The sequence below is a fragment of the Girardinichthys multiradiatus genome, chromosome 9, assembly GCF_021462225.1.
Source record: "Girardinichthys multiradiatus isolate DD_20200921_A chromosome 9, DD_fGirMul_XY1, whole genome shotgun sequence".
Lineage (NCBI taxonomy): Eukaryota > Metazoa > Chordata > Actinopteri > Cyprinodontiformes > Goodeidae > Girardinichthys > Girardinichthys multiradiatus.
The window spans coordinates 43,267,888-43,286,030 of NC_061802.1; the positions used below are offsets into that span (position 1 = coordinate 43,267,888).

Sequence of the window (18,143 nt, forward strand, 5' to 3'; positions counted from 1 at the left end):
GATGGTTTGTACCTTGCATTCAATCTCAGCTTGCCTCCTCTTGATTGCTTGCAGCTGCACATGCAGATCCTTGTTTTGGGTTGTCAGTGTCTGCACACGGTCCTGGAGGCAGCGGCTCTCCTGTTCAGCCCGTCGTAGCTGGTTACTATGAATCTGATTCTGGAGCAGCAGACAGGAAAAAAATACATTACGAATAATTTTACAGACCTACTTTTTGAGTTCAACGAGACATTCAACTAATTCTGGATTAGAAAAGTGCAGACCATCAATCAAAGTTCAACGAAGAAGAAAACTGCTGCCCTCTTAAGGTGACTGTTTAACATTACAACCTGTGGCTTTTCAAACGAGCTATAACAGGGCACATGTTAGTTATTATACCTTGCTTAAATTACAGTAAATAAAAGTAAGCAAAGAAGAAAACAAATGGATAAAGAAGGGGATAAAAAGTGTGGACAGAAAGATGTAAGCTCTGACCTGAGTCTCCATCTCCAGCAGCCTATGTCGAGTTTCTCTTAGCTCTGCCTGGACCTCAGCTTCCCGCAGCCTCACGCTCATAAGCTCGTCCTGCAGTTCACTCAGCGTGTTCTTTTTGGGGGTGTCCTTCCAGCGACTAGCTGTGCGTGCCAGGTGGCGCTGAGGAAACGGGTCACAGTCAGTCTTTTTTAGCAACACCACACAGGGTTTCTAGATAAAATACACTGCTTCTCCAGACCAGCTGGAGTTCACACCAGAGATTTCAGTCCATTTTTAATAAAATTATAAAGCATCAATAAAAAAGTTTTCCAGCTTGAGATATAAAACCAGTAAAAACCAGAGACTGGAGGGATGGATGGATAAAATTAATGAATAAAAGGATGGATTCAACTTTAAGACTACGGAATTGGGAATAATCAATATCAATATTTTTCCAAACTGCATTTTTATAATTATCCAGACCTGGAAATTACTTAAATTCCAGACTTTTCCAGATGGCAAGAAACCCTTACCTGATAAACTAAAGCACATTCAACTGTGCAATATGATGTGCATGTCCATGTATTGATTACATTGTAAATGAGCAGCTACTAGAATTCTGGACTTTTTAAATCAGTTTTGTTTTGCCCAGCTGTACTCTAGGCTCTTACACAACTGCTCACCTGCCAGTGCTCTTCCAGATCTCTAACTTGTTGTCTCAGTTCTTTCAATCCAGTCAGAGCCTCTGCTTCCCTCAGCTTTACTCCGATTAGCTCCTCTTGGAGTCGCGCCACATTAGTGTCATCTGGCAGTGAGGAGTTCCTCTAGAAAATGTTTAGACGTTCATGTTCCAAATACGAATGAAACAAGGGAAAGCGAGTTCGGTAATGAATAAGAATGTGTGCGCCTACACCACCACACATGCAACAACTTACCTTCTCCATATCAAGGATCTTATCTTGCATGTCTTTGAGCGCACACTGGGACTCTGCCTCCTTTAGCCGGGCCCGGACTAGCTCTTTCTCCAGCTGCAGAACGGACTCCTCAGAGAACCGAGGGGGTCCCTTCTACAACCAAACAGGACAACAGTAAGAACAAACAGCAAAGTGTCGCTGAAAGACGTTTATACTCGTGAGTACTCACTGCAGACAAAATGAAATACCCTCATGCCCCCCCCCCAAAAAAAATAAACCTAGTTTATTAAATAGCATCAGTCCAATCAATACATTTACTCTCAATGCCTGTTCAGTGTTTTGCCTTTCAAATCACATTATTAATTCATGTCCATTCATTGTTAAACATGACAGAAAATTATGTAAAACAGTGTAATGCCAGCACATAATCGTGTGGAATCCAAACATGAATAATTAACGACGTTAGCCCAACAGATATGAGCAGAGAGGGTTCTGAGAGCAGGGGCCTGTGTGGAACCCCCCAGCTTCAGAGAAAGCTGCTTACAAATTCATGAACACAACAGTAAATGGTGACAAAATGTGTAGACCTGTCTGTACCCATCTGAATTCATGCATGCCAAAGCAGACCACTGCCTAAAACCACAGGGCAAGGTGAGAAGAGAAAAGCCCTAATTGGCCGCAGCCTGGGATTAGTCCAGGGCTGACATATAGTAACCTCGAAACTGAATACAGATGTGCGCCACCCTTTTAAAATGTCTATTTCTAGAAAAAAAAAAGGATAACGATGTATCATTTTCCTTTGGCCACTTTGTGTTGGTCAATCACATAAAAATGCATTGAAGTTTATGGTTGGAATGTGACCAACTGTAAAACGTTTATAGGGTGTGAATACTTTTGTAAAGCATCATATGCTTGTTTGGGATAAAGAGAAAACTCTAGCAGCCAAATCAGGGTTTCTAAATGAGTAGACTGATTAAGTAACTACGTGTGCTTTGTTTAATAGACAAGGTACAATTAAGAACATCGTCAGGAAGAAAAACCCCAAGCAGACATTAAAAAAATACATAATCAGTGTTTCTGGAGATCTGAAGAGCCCTTATTGATGATTGATAACTGTGTAGAAGAGGCAATATGTAGAAAAGCTTGTTGAACCTTTATTGCCAGGTGGACATGCCATATATTGTTGTATGAACCTTTAATTGTTCTGAAATGTGCTAATTATGATGCATCACATTCATCTAAGAGAAAAGATCAGCGCAGGCCTAAAGCCACACCTCACACACAGTTTTGAGCTGTTTCCTACACCTAACGCTATGGATCCTGTCACATACTCAGCGGGACCTGTGCCACTAGCGACCTGCCAGCGAGGTTATCCGTCCCCCTCCTTACCGCTTGTGGCTGCTGCTGCTGCTGAAGCTGCCCGATGGTTTTCTTGGCCTGCTCCAGCTGAGCAGTGGCCTCCTCGCACTGCTGTTTGACTGTGGCCAGCTCCCGCTTGACCAGGTAGTTTTCCTCTGCCTCTTGGGCTCGAGTCACTTGTCCCTTTGGACATAAGCAACCGAGGAGGAGTGGAATGAGTACGAGAAGAAGTGAAACCAAAAGGTGGAATGGGTGGGCAAATCAGACAAGAAGTAGGAACGGCCTTTCATGCTTGTTTTAACACTAGCAACTATAATTGTTGTTAACTCTGTTTGTTAGCTTTGCTCAGATTGATTTGTAATTGTTTTGTTTGGTCCAACATGCCATAATGTGGAGTTTCATGCACTGAATGAACAATGTTATCAGATGCAATGTGATATATTTCTTCATTCATTAGATGCTGATCGGTAACTGTCCATAATTTAGCTGAAGGTATGCATGCGGTGCAAAACAAAAAGAGGGAAAGACAAAGGAAAGCTATGAAGAGAAAATAAGGAGTATACCTGAATCAATCTATCTGCCAAGGAAGCACTTTCCTACAAAACAGAAATATCAACAGAGACAACAGAGAGAGACAATCCAAAGGACAGTTAAAGCACACAAAAGAACAACTGATTGTTTCAAAGAAGAAATGCAATGTTCACTTTCTCCCAGGAACCATTGTTTAGTGACAAAACGATAAGGCTTAAACATCAAGGTAGAAAAGGAACATTGCATGCAGGTTCGGTGAAAAAAAGTAGAACTAAGCTTGTGACAAAGTGAAGAAATGAGTGGTTCTGCAAACAAACGTTTTTAATGTGGTTAAAGGTGAAAGGGAAGAATGCTACAAAACCTACAGCAAATATTAGAGTAGGTTCAACTGAGCAGAAGCACTGCGTATCATCCAAGTTTAGATTTATTTTGGCTTCTGTTAGTGACAAGTAGAAACAAATAGTCCAGTGTTGCATGTCATGTCAGAGACAAGTCAAAGAGCAGCAGCTTTGTGCTGATCTCCGTGTAGGTCCCTGCAGGAAGCAGCAGCCTAGCACACACCAGTTATTCACATCAGACCTCATGCATGGTATAGCGTTAGTGCCTGTTCAGACATTGTGGTGAGGAACAATACAACAGTGACACCTGGCAGGCAGTGCTTTGAGTCACCTTCAACATCAAGCGGCGTCATTCACATTCCACATGAGCCTTATACAGTCTCTGTTTCAGTTAGTAATGTCAGGGGAGACTTTCAAGATTATATCTATGGAAAAACCTGAGCTTTAAAGATGGTTGCCATGACAACCCGAAGAGGAAATTCAATATTCTCAATTGATTTACAGATGAGCAAATCCACAGTTCATCTCAACATGGTACCATAAAAACAAGCCTCCACTGTGTGTGTAACACAGCCACGTTAGTGCAAGAACAGGCTCCATTATAAAGAGGGATGCATGATGTATGAACAAAGGTAGATGGATTAAAGCAAAACTAAAGAGAAAGGAGAAGTGTGTGTTTTGTCTGGAGACGAAGCACCGTGATGTGCTGTGATGAACTCACTTTTTCCAGTGTGTCTATCCTCTGTTTCAGGAGTCTGTTCTCTGTCCGCAGTCTCTGAAAATCAATTTAGAAACCACATCAGACAGAAATACAACTGATACAACCATTAACCACAACAAGGGACTGACAGGTGAAATGAATCAGAGCGCCTCTACCCCTTTACAATTACAATATTATTACATTACAACCAAAAAGTCCAATGTATTCAACAGACTGGTCCTTTAAGTCAGATTACCAAGAAGAAAGCCGTTGTTGAAAGTGCCATAAGAAGTCCTGTTTACAGTTTGCCGTGTAGGGGACACAGTAAGCAGGTGAAAGAAGGTGCCCTGGTCAGATGAGGCCAAAACTGAACTTTATGGCCAACCTGCAGACGTGTGGCAGAAAACGAACACTTCACAATACACTGAATGTCATGGTAAAACATGGTGGTGGCCGAATCATGCTGTGGGCAAAACGTTTTTTCAGCAGGGACAGGGAAGCTGATCAGAGTTGATGGAAAGGTGGATGGAGATAAATACAGGGCAATTCTGGTATAGGCTGCAAAAGTCTTGATATTGGGGTGAATCTTCACCTTCCAGCAGGACAACAATCCAAGACATACAGCAACTGCTTTGTATCGATGTTTTTCTAACATTGCAGTGGCAACTATTGGCTGCTTTGTGCAAAATAACACAGGAGAAACGGTGTACATGTAGGCTGTCAGAGGTGCGCAGTGCCCAGCCTCGTGCTCTGGATCGTTTGCTAGCGACATCCTACACACGTGTATTTAAAGGAAAATTCCTGACTGGCGCAGTCATGTATTTGGAAAACAATTGTATTCAGACGGGATCGTGTTAAGAGGATCCACTGTACAGTAAAAATACACACACACACACTTGTTTTGCTAAATGTAGTGAGGACCATGTGTTGACTCCCATTGATTTTCAGTCATTTTCAACCCTTTTTATGCCCTAACCCAGACAATAACCCTAAACCTAACCATTACCAGTGCATGCCTAACCCTAACCTTAACCAAAGTCAAGTCACACCTTAGTCCTAAACCTAAGCGTTAGCAAAATAGGTCGTGAGGACCAGCAAAATGTCCTCACTTTGGTACAAATGGTCCTCAAATTGATGGTGAAATCGGGGAAATGGTTCTCACTGTGATGCCAAGACAGGAACACACACACACACCTTTATCTCTACTTGTTCTTCCATCTCCTTTGTTTTGATTGTAGTGTAATCCTTCTCTAACCTGGAAAGGAATAGACAAAATACATCATTATTTATCAAATGTGTGGACTGCTCTATTGAGACAATACACAGTGAGGCATTTCTTTAATAACAGAAATATAGACATATAGCATAATGTTTTTCATTGACAGCCTGTAGTTTTTCAAGCATTTACCTAAATATTGCTGCTCTGCGCAGCTTATAGTTTAACATGTTGTGTTATTGATAATTAGAGATCTGTAAACAGAAAGTTAAACTAATCTGATCAGAACAGTTTAAAAGATGACAGCAGTGCTTACTTTTTCATTTTCTTGGCGTTGTATTTAACTTGATAGGCAGCCTGGATGACCTTATCTGGTCCACTGTCAAACTGATGTGGGATGACCCTTTGGAAGTGCTGAAACAGAAAAAAGAAAGAGAGGCAGGGTGACTGTGCTGCCTGTTGTTTGGTACACCAGTGCTTAACTTCCTTGCATTTCATCCACAGTTGGCATATCCACACTTAGGACACATGTATCAATTAACTGGGTGTGGTGGAACTTCCTTCTGGGAACGAAGTGTAAAAAGCAATTGAAATCTGAGCCAACTGAGTCAGGAGTGACACTATGACAATATACCTGTAACATTCCCTCCATATCGAGCTGGATGAGTTCAGCCTGGTTCATCTGAAGGATGGCCAGCCCCACACGGAAAACAATCTCCAAACCCTGAAAACAGATCAGCTAGAATCAGATGGGAAAGCTCTGCATGCTGTGAACTGAATTATATAGAGACTGAGCCTTAAACTGTTCAAGTGGCCATGGTAAGTCTATTGTGATGTTACAGTTCTCCAGCAGGTGGCAGTAAAGCATTACTCTTCTTCTAACATTAACCTTACTTAACATGTTTTTTATGAGATTGTCTTTAAACTCGTCCAAAATTTCTGTTTTAATGCAAAACAACACTTGGATCTAAGTCAAAAAGTCAAAGTGCTGTGAGAATTATTTTCTCAAACATTGAAGTAGAATGAAACTCCAGTACACTGAATACCAGAAGCCATTAATTAACTGGCACCATATCTTACTGAAGGTGGGTAGTCGCTGGTTTTAACTGACCTCACACATAAAGATATCAAAAATCCTTGTGGCTACAGGCAAGGGAAAGGAGGTGAGGAAGATGGTGAGGAACCAGGATGAGGCATACATAGAAGTGTGAAAGCTCTGAGCCTGGAAATGCACATGCAGCTCTGGGAGTTGCTCCTGGAAATTCACAAAATTTTAAAACATTAAATCCGAACAATAGTTTTTGGACGGATTGTTCTCTCTTTAACAGTGTGTTCTAGACGACGTGTCTACCTGGATCATGCTCTCAAACTGGTACATGCACAGTCCCAGCTCAGCCATACTGGGTTTGAAGAGCTCTCGTAACCTGTAGTCCTGCATGAGCTTCACAAACACACAGAATGCTTCTTCTTCTGGCATCTAGAAGAAATGAGACACATAAATCAACATCTGAGGAATCTTTGCTAACAGGTGAGCTGCAAGGCTACTTCAAGCATAGAGTATTTTTAGCAGTGGTATTACCTGCATGAGCAGCAAACCGACAATGAATGCGCTTCCTTGACAGTAGCCAACCTCACGATCCACCAGAGAATAGGCCTAAGGTAAGAAAGATAAATCTTAGATTAAACAAATATCAACAGAATAACTTTTTTGTACAAACGTTTTTTTATTTATTCTAACTACGGCTTTCTGTACAAGTTACCCAAATAACTGGTTCCTCAGGCATACCTTCATGACATTGAAGAGCACCTCCTGACCCAGGCTGTCCTTCTCCTTGAAGAACTCATGTTCAGGATAAGTGCGAGCGATGTCTCTGCGTATTAGCTTCTCGCACGGCGATGTCATCTTAAGGAGTTCTGAGTACTGATCTTTGATGGGCATATTCTGGGCATTACACAACAACTGCCACACAATTGCCCGAAAGTGGTGGGGAATCCCTTTTCTAACCAGATCCTGCACAATGACAAAAAAAGAAAATTGCAGAATTTCATTACTGTGGAATTTCAAAATGTGGGTGGCAGGTGAGGTTGATGTATCCATTTTATCTAAATATGCACCAAGAAATCAGCTGGTGACCAAAATCTGACAATTTTCAGCTCGACTGGCCCAGACCAGTGACTAGCTGGTCAGTAAATCCTAAAAACTAGTCCAAAGTTCTACCGGGTTGCTCAGACAACAACCCTCTTCAGTGTGGAAGTTGTTACTGAAGAAAAAAGACATTTTAGTATCAGTAAGTCTGTTCAAAATAAAGTCAGAGGAAGCACATGAAAGGAAAATCATAATCTACTACATGTTGGGACATTTCTGAGGTTTTATTTAGACTGAGAGGGAAACTTTCAGCAGGTACCAGGAAGGCTGAACAGAGTACACCAAAGCTGCTTTTTTATCCTTTTGAGTATTCATGTCATGTCATGGAACATGCTGAGTTTTGGGCATGTCAGCAAATTCTTAGAAATCACGAATATAGGGCAAGAATTTACATTCTCCTGAATATACACAGAGACAGCTGTTATATGGCATGTTATATGACATGGCTAGTCTCTCTAACTGCTAATATACGTTGCTAAAGATATTTTAAAATATCAACCCTAAATCATTTTATATTTGTTTCAAAACATTGTTAAAACGATGTTTTACAGCACACTGCCACAGATACAGCGACGATGCTTCTGCTCTGGATATAAACAGCTAGTGCCCACTAGGGCTAGAGGGCCAGAAAATGTGTTTTAATGCTGTCCCTATGCTATCTTAGAATATAGAGAATATACATTCAGAAAAATCTAAATCTACCTCAATAGATATGGGCAGCTCAAAGCTTCACAAAAAGCAGACATTGAAAACTGGCCACAAACTGTTTTTTTTTGTTTTATGGGATTTTCACCAGTAACGTAGTGTTAAAACAACAAATATAAGAACATTTAAGACATTTCACTGAAATAAAGCAGGTTTATGTTTCTGAACAAAGAGAGCTGAATCTGTTTCTCCCAAGAAAGCTCCCCTGAAAGGAATCTATGTGACCCAACACCAGCAGCGGGCGCTTTGAACCCTGAAAAAGTTTTGTTTTCCTGCTGCACTGTTTATTATTCCAACTGTAGTAGAGTGCTGAGGACTCAGCTCTGTTGGCTGAGGCATGTACTTTTCAAAATGTTTCCTACAGGAAACCCATGACTCATGTAAAACTGCTGTTAGTTTAGCTTGATTTGAATATGTTAAGAAGGTGGTTAAATGCACATTTGGGAGCCATATTTTCACATCTGGATGTACATGAGAGGAATTGTGATAGAGAGCAAGGTAATCCAAGAGCCAGTGGAGAAAAGACTGCTGTCATTTCTTATAACAGTCACGGGTTTGCTCATACTATTTCAGTTTGTGTCGGTATCTTATAACACAGTATCCACTACGAAATACTACCTTTTCAATGAGGCACTCTAAAGTAATTTGTTTCCATTTATTACTGCTGATACAAGTGAATTAAGCCATTTCCTGTGCTGACAGGGAACACTGGTCTTTCCTGCTGTGATGACAGCGTATAATGGTCAAGTGTGTGTGTGTGTGTGTCTGCATGCATCTGGTGAGCCCAGGGTGCATCTGGAGCAGAGGTCCGTCCACCCGCCCAGGCTTTCAGCAGGGGGATCGCTGTCCCCTCAGCAGAGGCTGGATAAGACAGTCTGTGCTTTGTTCTGTGATGGAACAAGGAGCCGTCTCATATCAACAAAAGCTGCTTTCTGGGACACAAACTTCACGCTTGCTTTCTCTGTAGCCTCAATAATATGCAAAACTTAAACCGATGAATAAAATGTAATCAATATTTCAGAACTGGGCTGATATGAGAGTATAATACTGCGACCAAACTAAGAAATTGAAACAAAAATGCATAACATGATCCAATTGTTTTTATTTGAAAACGTAAATGCAATAATTAATCAAAGTACTGTAACAGTGATTATTAAATGTTAAACAGTATCAATCAATGTATTTCTTGTGTTTGATTGATACATAGACTTAGGGTAAAATGTAGAACAACCAACTAAATGTTGTTGTATTGTTTATTTCACAAAATACAGACATTTCAGCTGTTCTTAGAGTGACACAGAGAGTGTAAGTAGTTGATAACAGCAGTAGCAACAAGCTTCTCTTTAAACAGCACTACCTTCCACGTTAAACATAAAAGGGTGCTGAGAACATGACCAAATTTCAAATTTTGCTGACCAGCACAGAATAACCAAAGTTTCTTGCATCACACAACAACTGCCACATGTTTGTGTAAGCCAAGAGGAAGAAAGCTGTCGCTCTGAAATCAGCAAGTCTGAATAATATCCCTGCCTCGCATCACCAGTCTGTTGATTGCTGCTTTATGGAATTGCATAACAATACAACTAATGCTAACAGGACCTTCTTGTTACTTCCTCATTTATATGCAACGTGAACAAAACAAGAAATACCTACTCCTGCAAAGGACATTGGTGTCTCAGTCTGTTTTACACAAACATCTTAAAACTACAGAAGTCCAACTCCCCACATGATCTGTCTTTTGATGAGCTGCTGCAACATCAAGCAGTTTAGATGTATGTCAAACTTATGACCTGTTATGGAAAATGATGTTGGTCAACATCTACATTGAAGCGTACTCCGTTTGTTCATTGTAAATCAGAGCACTAATGACAGTCACGTGGAATATGATTATCACAGGGCTGGGGAGAGTACTTTAAAAACAAGCACACTAAAATTAGCATCAAAATGTCAAGAACTGAAATAACAAGTTCAGGGGCAACGATGCAGGGTCACCAAGGACAAAGATAGTCTGACAAATTATCCCTGACTGTAGCAAACACTGTAACAGTTAGAGCTTTTGTGGTGTTTGGCACAGAGTGTGGTGGTAATGTCAGCAAGAATGCTTGTGCATCACAAGGGAGACCACACAGCCTAGATCTAAAATGTGCTGTGGAGTTTAGAGCACCAAAAATACATCAGGAGTTTCTTTCTCTGCAGCATACTGGGGAAGAGTATGTTTATTATCAAAACCTTGAAGTTTTATTTTTTTTACATTAGGTAATTTTACAACCACTCTATAATCCATTGATTTGATTTTTGTGAAATGTAATTCCAGAAAAGCTGATGGCACTGGAGCTGATGCTGGCAGTGTACATCATAAAAGCAGCTCGTAGTTTAGATGGAAGGATGGGGATCGTGTTTTAATTACTCACACATTCTGCTAAATAGATGAGCAGACCTCTTTACTAAGGATTGGTACCTCTCACATTTAAACCGATATGGTACCGATACCCGGTACCTGGGAATCGGCTTGCTGGCGGAACCGAATGCAGGAGTTGTAGCCGTAGATCTGAGGCTGACGGAAATTGTTCACTCTTCAGCCTTGAGAAAAATCTTGTGCTTAACCAGGTGCTTCCTCAGATTAGATGTATTCCCGCCGCTGGCCTTGTACTTCGCGTCACATTTTGCAGCGAGCGTAATCTGCATTTAATTTTGAAAGTGGAGTTATACTTTACAGCACTTTCTATTAGCTATGCTTTGTTGACTGTAGCAGAAGCTACTGACGTTATTACGCTCTTGTGCGTGCAATGATGTGTTCAGGTCCAGCATGGAAATTGCCCACTCTTCCACTCCCGCAGTGTCACAATGATGCATTTAGGTACCGACACATGGTACCATTTGATTTTACGTGACTCGGTACTCGGTAGTACTGACGGAATTCAGTCGGTACCAATAAAAGTATCAAATTTGGTACCAATCCCTACTCTTTACATTGAGCCTCACTAATACATCATGTCTATGTTAGTCCTACCCAATAACATCTCCTGTGTGATGCCCTCTGTATGAACTGGGTAAAGCAAACATGAGCTAAAAACTAGCTAAGAGCATTTCTACGACAGAAAAAAATGATACTAAATTTATTTGTAAAAAATACTTGCAAGTTAAATAAAATGAACCGCCATCCTGAATTTTAAATCTCTGTATCGGAATCAGCAACAGAAAATTGGTATCCATAAAGCTCCAGCAGACATTCACCTTCTCCTGTCCTGCTGGAAGGTGGTTACATAAAGCCACAGTTGAGAATCTGTGGAAAGGCTTAATACTTGCTGCTCACAGATGCTCTCCATCTAATCTGGCAGAGGTTGACTTATTTTACAGAGAAGAATGGGAAAATACAGTGTCCAAATGTGCAAAGCTGGTAGAGATATTCAGCAATGTATCTGCAGCAAAAGGTAGTTCTTTAGACCATTTACTTGGAGGGATTGAATAAAAATGTACACCGCACTTTTCAGATTTTCATTTGTGTAAAAATATGAAAACCATGTATAAGTTTTCTCTCACCTTATGATTATGTAATATTTTGTGTTGTTCTCTGACATGAAATCCCAGATAAAGTGCAAAAAAATGGGACAAAATGCAAAAAAGGCTCAACTGATATGAAGACTTAGGCAAAGCACTGCAGGTGTGTAAGCCTGTAATGCAGTGGCCATGCAGTAAGCTCTTAAGCACGGATGCACGAAAACTCACCATCACCTCATAGGTGGTTACAAGCACCAGCCTCACCTTAAGCTGCTTCTCCTTCTTCTTGCGCACCTCCTCCCACTCATTGACAATCCGACCCCACAGAATCCAGGTGTCCTCCTCCAGATGGGAGAGGTTGGAGGAGGCGGATGAGCTGGACACCAGGGAGGAGCCGCTGTTTCTCCTGGAGCCGTTCATGGAGCGCAGAGACTTGCTGTCCGTCTCCAGAAGTCTAAAATCAACGCAGGAGTGTGTTGTTAAATCATTCAACAGCTATCTAAAACATGGACAGATTCTGAATGTGAGGATTTATCCATTAAATCCCTTTTAAATGTAATTTAATTAAATGTTAGCTAAGTTAAATATCATCAAGGCACATCAGCAATAAGTGCATCAAACTGCTTTTTGATGTGTGAAGCTACAAATACAGCTAAACTGATTAGGTATTTTGCATTTCTTTCCCCAACATTAGATCTCCAGCCCTCCCCCAAGAAAAACCAGACACTACAAGGAGCAGCTAGATTCTGACATGTCTAAAATTAGTCCCAGATCACTGGCAGAGTGAACAGCAGGGAACAACAGAGACTGGATCTGGTGTTCATCTCAAAGATGGCTGCATTTTTAGGTCAGTACTGACAAAAAAAGGATTTATTTACAAGCCGCTTTGTGTTTAGCAGGGTAGCTCCGGAGGTTCTAAATAAGTTCACACAATGTGCTTGACTGCATGAGCTGCAAAAATATAAAGAAATTAGTAATTAGTGATGTTTTTCAAGAGAAGCCCAAATGCAATGAGTCAATGAGAGGGAACGCAATACAACGGCCTTGCAGGGTATGATCATCTGAAGCTGTTGCAATGATAAATAAGAATTAACCAAGAGCTCGAATCACACAAACCATTTTCTTACTTTATGTAAACAACAATCAGCAACACATTTCAGTAAGCAAGGAAGTTTAAAGCCATTAGGAGACCACTGAGAGCTTGATCTGTGTCTTCAGATCATTACTGGTGCACAGCCTCATTTTAATGTTTACTCTAGGAGTTACTGACAGAGTGAAGAACAGGAGACCTAACTTCCAACCTGTGTAGCAGTGAGGAACCATGACACAGAAACAAAGACTGAGACACCTGATCTTGGAAAAACAAAGTCTGAGGCATTTCCAGTGGAGCCTGTGACAACGTTGGGTGCTCTCCCAGAATGGTTGGGGGTTCCAGTTAAATCTGGGTCATTTGAGCTTTGATACAGAGTGAAAAAGAATATCCAAGTCCCAGATAGCAGGTGTTTCATTTTCTAGAACATTTCACAAACAAGCTTTCACACTTAAACCTGAATATGCTGTGAGCTCTGCCAATATTTCACTACAAGTCAAACAGTCAAAAGATTTGTAAAAACAAAATACAAAATGAGTAATGTGAACAAATAATTAAGTTTAGGCAACATCTGCAGTGAAATGACTGCTATTTTCTACTAAATGTGTATCCCACAATAAATAAGATCTCCCATATAAGAGACTTTTGTTTAACTTCTATTTCCTGTATTTTCCATTAGTACTGCAACATGAGGTACCTTACCAAGATAAACTCATGATACTCTCCACATGGCTCTGATCTTTAGGTCTTCTTTAACGCTGGCACATCTTGACTTGGAGACAGCAGACGTCAAAGCAGGACCTTGTTGTTCGTGTGGCAGGACAGGACGAAGCTCATACCCTTTATCTGCTCTGCAGGGTCCAAAGGCCTCACCAAACACACAAACCCTTGGTAAGCAACTGCAGTATCTCTGATTTAAAACAAGAATACCAAAGTCCTCCCTCTAGTTGTTGTTGCTGCTGCTCTGTCTGTACCTTGATGACAAAATGATTACATTGTTTTACTGTCAGTGTGTGGCTACAGGTTAGCTCAGAAAGCTGGATGCAGGGACAAGCCACAGGTGAACAGTTTAAAACGCTTATTTTTCACCTGATGAGATGCTATGCCATCAGAATCAGACAAGCAATAATCTGTCCAGCCAGACGGAGAAACACATCTCAAAAAAAATTACAGAGCAGAGAAAGAAACTCTCAACACTACACACACACATTGCTCAGTCATGGATAAAAGACTCAGCAGGAAATGAATTCCCAAAGCTGGCAACAGAAGACTATTGCATCATCCTGTAACAGAGCATTAATTCAATGTGAACAATGACCACATCGACAGTGCACATCAGTGTTCTCAATTTACAACACACCCTCAATGATTCAATGCATCTACCACTTGGCATGCTGTAATGAGGCCTCTTGAAAGTGACTTGCTGCAAAAACCAAACTACCTGATGATCTGACCAGGAATCAGTTCAACTGCAAGACAGGACAGTGTTGCTGAAGTGATAGCAACATTTGCTTTTTATCCTCACTACTATCTCCCACTGCAAAGCATATTCAGTGTATAGTTAGCTGAACGCCAGTTGTCAGATAAGAAATACAAACTATTTAGTTTATGAGGTCTGAACATTCTCCTTATTAAAACTGGTCAAGCCAAGATTTAAATCAAAAGCACCATGATGCAACAAGCTAACAGTAAACCGAAGACTGACTGACTGACTGACTAACTAACTAACTAACTAACTAACTAACTAACCCCCAGCTCTGCAGTTGAACAACATGACAAAAAGACTCTCAACCTGCTAAAATCTTAGATCGTGAGAATTCTTATAAAACAAAAAAAAGAAAATGCAGTGAAAAACCTCCCAGTCAGTCTCCAGTTAGCAAGTCACAGCCTGCTAGATGTCATTCAGGTGTCTGTAGATAAGAGGGGGGATGGTAAGGACTCCAAAGTGACTGTATGAGGTATCCTGAGCACAAAGCCGATGCACAACGCAGCAATATTTAAGAAATGAGGCCAGTGTTTGCATATTCACTTTACCATTTCAAAAAAATGTGCACCACATTTATAGGAAACATGTCATCAAGGTAATGAATTTTAGCAAGATGAAAATGTTTCATTAAAAATGTTTTAACCTCGCTAAAACATGTCAACTGGAATGTCGGCTGAACGTTGGAAAGTTGAGAGGATATCAGTCAGTTGTTTTAATTAGAAACCACACACACACACACACACACACACACACATCCGGTAGTGTGCTCCATTTAAAGTTCAAATCAGTGATGATCAATAATACTGTGGAGTTGTGATTGTTTTAATCTGTATCTCAGAACATCCTAACATTACAGCTTAAATCTCTTACAAAGGCTTTGATGAATTACTCTCTCTCCGTCTCCGTGGAGACAGCAAAAGGCAAACTTCTGCGTTTCCTTTCATTCAAAATTTCCACGAGGGCTGCCACTTTTTATCACTGTATTTGAATGCAAACTATAAAAACTGTGAGAGTGAGCATGGCAGGCTTGGTTTCAATGTTCTGTTTTCAAACAACAGTACTGAAATAATTTTCTGTAATATAAAGTTAACAGAAAAAATATGAACTGCAGAGAAATATAAATTAGGAGATAAATGTTGCTGGGAAGCTGGGAATAGCCAACAAGTAAGAAATGTTAGGCATCCTCCCACTACAAAGCTCCACCTTTAGTTCAGGGTCCATCCTACCTAACCTACCAGGGTTGCTTTCTGAGGTGGATTATAAGTCTGGTTCTCTTATTTGGCTCCGATTCTTGCAGTGGAAATTATGTGGATAGAAAAACAGCCACAGAAAACTACCGTGGACTTTGTACAGGTCCTTCTCAAAATATTAGCATATTGTGATAAAGTTCATTATTTTCCATAATGTCATGATGAAAATTTAACATTCATATATTTTAGATTCATTGCACACTAACTGAAATATTTCAGGTCTTTTATTGTCTTAATACGGATGATTTTGGCATACAGCTCATGAAAACCCAAAATTCCTATCTCACAAAATTAGCATATTTCATCCGACCAATAAAAGAAAAGTGTTTTTAATACAAAAAACATCAACCTTCAAATAATCATGTACAGTTATGCACTCAATACTTGGTCGGGAATCCTTTGGCAGAAATGACTGCTTCAATGCGGCGTGGCATGGAGGCAATCAGCCTGTGGCACTGCTGAGGTTTATGGAGGCCCAGGATGCTTCGATAGCGGCCTTTAGCTCATCCAGAGTGTTGGATCTTGAGTCTCTCAACGTTCTCTTCACAATATCCCACAGATTCTCTATGGGGTTCAGGTCAGGAGAGTTGGCAGGCCAATTGAGCACAGTGATACCATGGTCAGTAAACCATTTACCAGTGGTTTTGGCACTGTGAGCAGGTGCCAGGTCGTGCTGAAAAATGAAATCTTCATCTCCATAAAGCTTTTCAGCAGATGGAAGCATGAAGTGCTCCAAAATCTCCTGATAGCTAGCTGCATTGACCCTGCCCTTGATAAAACACAGTGGACCAACACCAGCAGCTGACACGGCACCCCAGACCATCACTGACTGTGGGTACTTGACACTGGACTTCTGGCATTTTAGCATTTCCTTCTCCCCAGTCTTCCTCCAGACTCTGGCACCTTGATTTCCGAATGACATGCAGAATTTGCTTTCATCCGAAAAAAGTACTTTGGACCACTGAGCAACAGTCCAGTGCTGCTTCTCTGTAGCCCAGGTCAGGCGCTTCTGTCGCTGTTTCTGGTTCAAAAGTAGCTTGACCTGGGGAATGCGGCACCTGTAGCCCATTTCCTGCACACGCCTGTGCACGGTGGCTCTGGATGTTTCTACTCCAGACTCAGTCCACTGCTTCCGCAGGTCCCCCAAGGTCTGGAATCGGCCCTTCTCCACAATCTTCCTCAGGGTCCGGTCACCTCTTCTCGTTGTGCAGCGTTTTCTGCCACACTTTTTCCTTCCCACAGACTTCCCACTGAGGTGCCTTGATACAGCACTCTGGGAACAGCCTATTCGTTCAGAAATTTCTTTCTGTGTCTTTCTTTTTACAAAGCTAGAATGTTTAGCGGTTAAACGGGAAGATTTAATGTCTTATCTGTAGATTCTTTTGAACACAAAATACAACATCTGAATTAACAGTGATTCCATCATTTTCCTGGAGGTCAAAAATCCAATTTGTAAACTGATAACCTCAAACAGAAAATTATTAATTGACCAAATCGCTTCACAAATTCTCCAACACTTTGTGTCTGAATAATATGAACACTGACAAGAAATGTTTTCACAGGAGAGGCTTTCATGAGAAATAAATGATGTAAATGAAATTCCAAAAACCTATCTACCCAAGTAGTCTACTCTAATCTAACAGTAATCACATGCTTCAAAAATAGAAAAACCCAACTCCTGTAAAGAAAAAGAGAATAAATGCTCAATGTGGTGCCACTGTTTGACAAAAAGCCCATGTTGCATCATGCAACCTTAATTCAATCACTTCTAGACTGACATGCCAGAAGAAGCAGCAGCCAGACTACTGACCTGTTTTGCTCCTCAAGCTTGGCCAGCAGCTCCACATCATCAGGGCTGAGCTGCGCTGGAGACGATGGCGAGAGGGCAGGCGAGGACAGAGATGTGGAGGAGGACGTGGCAGGGGTCTGTAGAGATGTGGGCGTGGCCACCTGGCTAGCCATCTGACTGACAGTGTGGGAGACCGAGTTCTTCACCCATGAGAGAGTAGAACTCAGCTTTCCAGCAACCTTGTCTGTCGCCACCTGCAGAGGAAGGAGAAGGATCACAAATCAGAAAAATCGTATCCTCATGTTTAATATGATAAGCTAGCATTAAATTCACATAGAAAATGCATTCATGCCAGCACCTCCAAGTGAGAACCAGACAGCATCCAGTTGGTGTAGAATGGATCGATGCAGCTACTTAGCTTTCATTCTGCTTTAGCAAATTAGTTTGTCCCTTTCTGATATCCCAATCAATACTTCAAACTGCTTGGTACTAAACGTTTGATGAGTCAGGACTGAATCGTGAAAGTCAGGAATGGATGTTGAGTTCGTTTCCTGTTGCATCACGCAGCTTAAACACATTTGACCCGTTTTTTTAACAGATTAACAGTGAAACGTCCTGGTATCGATAAAGAGAATCTTTTACAGAAATAGACGCAGCAGAACAATGAT

General features: G+C 41.1%; 1 protein-coding gene across 6 annotated transcripts in view; it reads right to left on the bottom strand.

Annotated features, from left to right (window-relative positions):
* The window catches only part of evi5b (ecotropic viral integration site 5b), a 45,654-nt gene that overhangs the window by 16,273 nt on the left and 11,238 nt on the right, over nt 1-18,143 (bottom strand). For 3 of the 6 annotated variants that reach the window (XM_047375065.1, XM_047375063.1, XM_047375064.1), the window contains exons 2-17: nt 17,497-17,729; nt 12,125-12,314; nt 7,298-7,522; nt 7,091-7,165; nt 6,863-6,988; nt 6,623-6,766; nt 6,146-6,235; nt 5,828-5,925; nt 5,490-5,550; nt 4,317-4,370; nt 3,290-3,322; nt 2,757-2,909; nt 1,389-1,520; nt 1,137-1,277; nt 475-633; nt 13-159 (exon numbers count right to left, since the gene is read on the bottom strand). In XM_047375065.1, coding sequence (XP_047231021.1) covers nt 13-159; nt 475-633; nt 1,137-1,277; nt 1,389-1,520; nt 2,757-2,909; nt 3,290-3,322; nt 4,317-4,370; nt 5,490-5,550; nt 5,828-5,925; nt 6,146-6,235; nt 6,623-6,766; nt 6,863-6,988; nt 7,091-7,165; nt 7,298-7,522; nt 12,125-12,314; nt 17,497-17,648 — 1,980 coding nt within the window. In that variant the 5' untranslated portion in view covers nt 17,649-17,729. Of the gene's footprint in view, nt 1-12; nt 160-474; nt 634-1,136; nt 1,278-1,388; nt 1,521-2,756; nt 2,910-3,289; nt 3,323-4,316; nt 4,371-5,489; nt 5,551-5,827; nt 5,926-6,145; nt 6,236-6,622; nt 6,767-6,862; nt 6,989-7,090; nt 7,166-7,297; nt 7,523-12,124; nt 12,315-13,652; nt 13,786-17,496; nt 17,730-18,143 lie in introns of those variants that run through there. The other 3 variants (XM_047375068.1, XM_047375066.1, XM_047375067.1) reach the window with 3 other exon arrangements.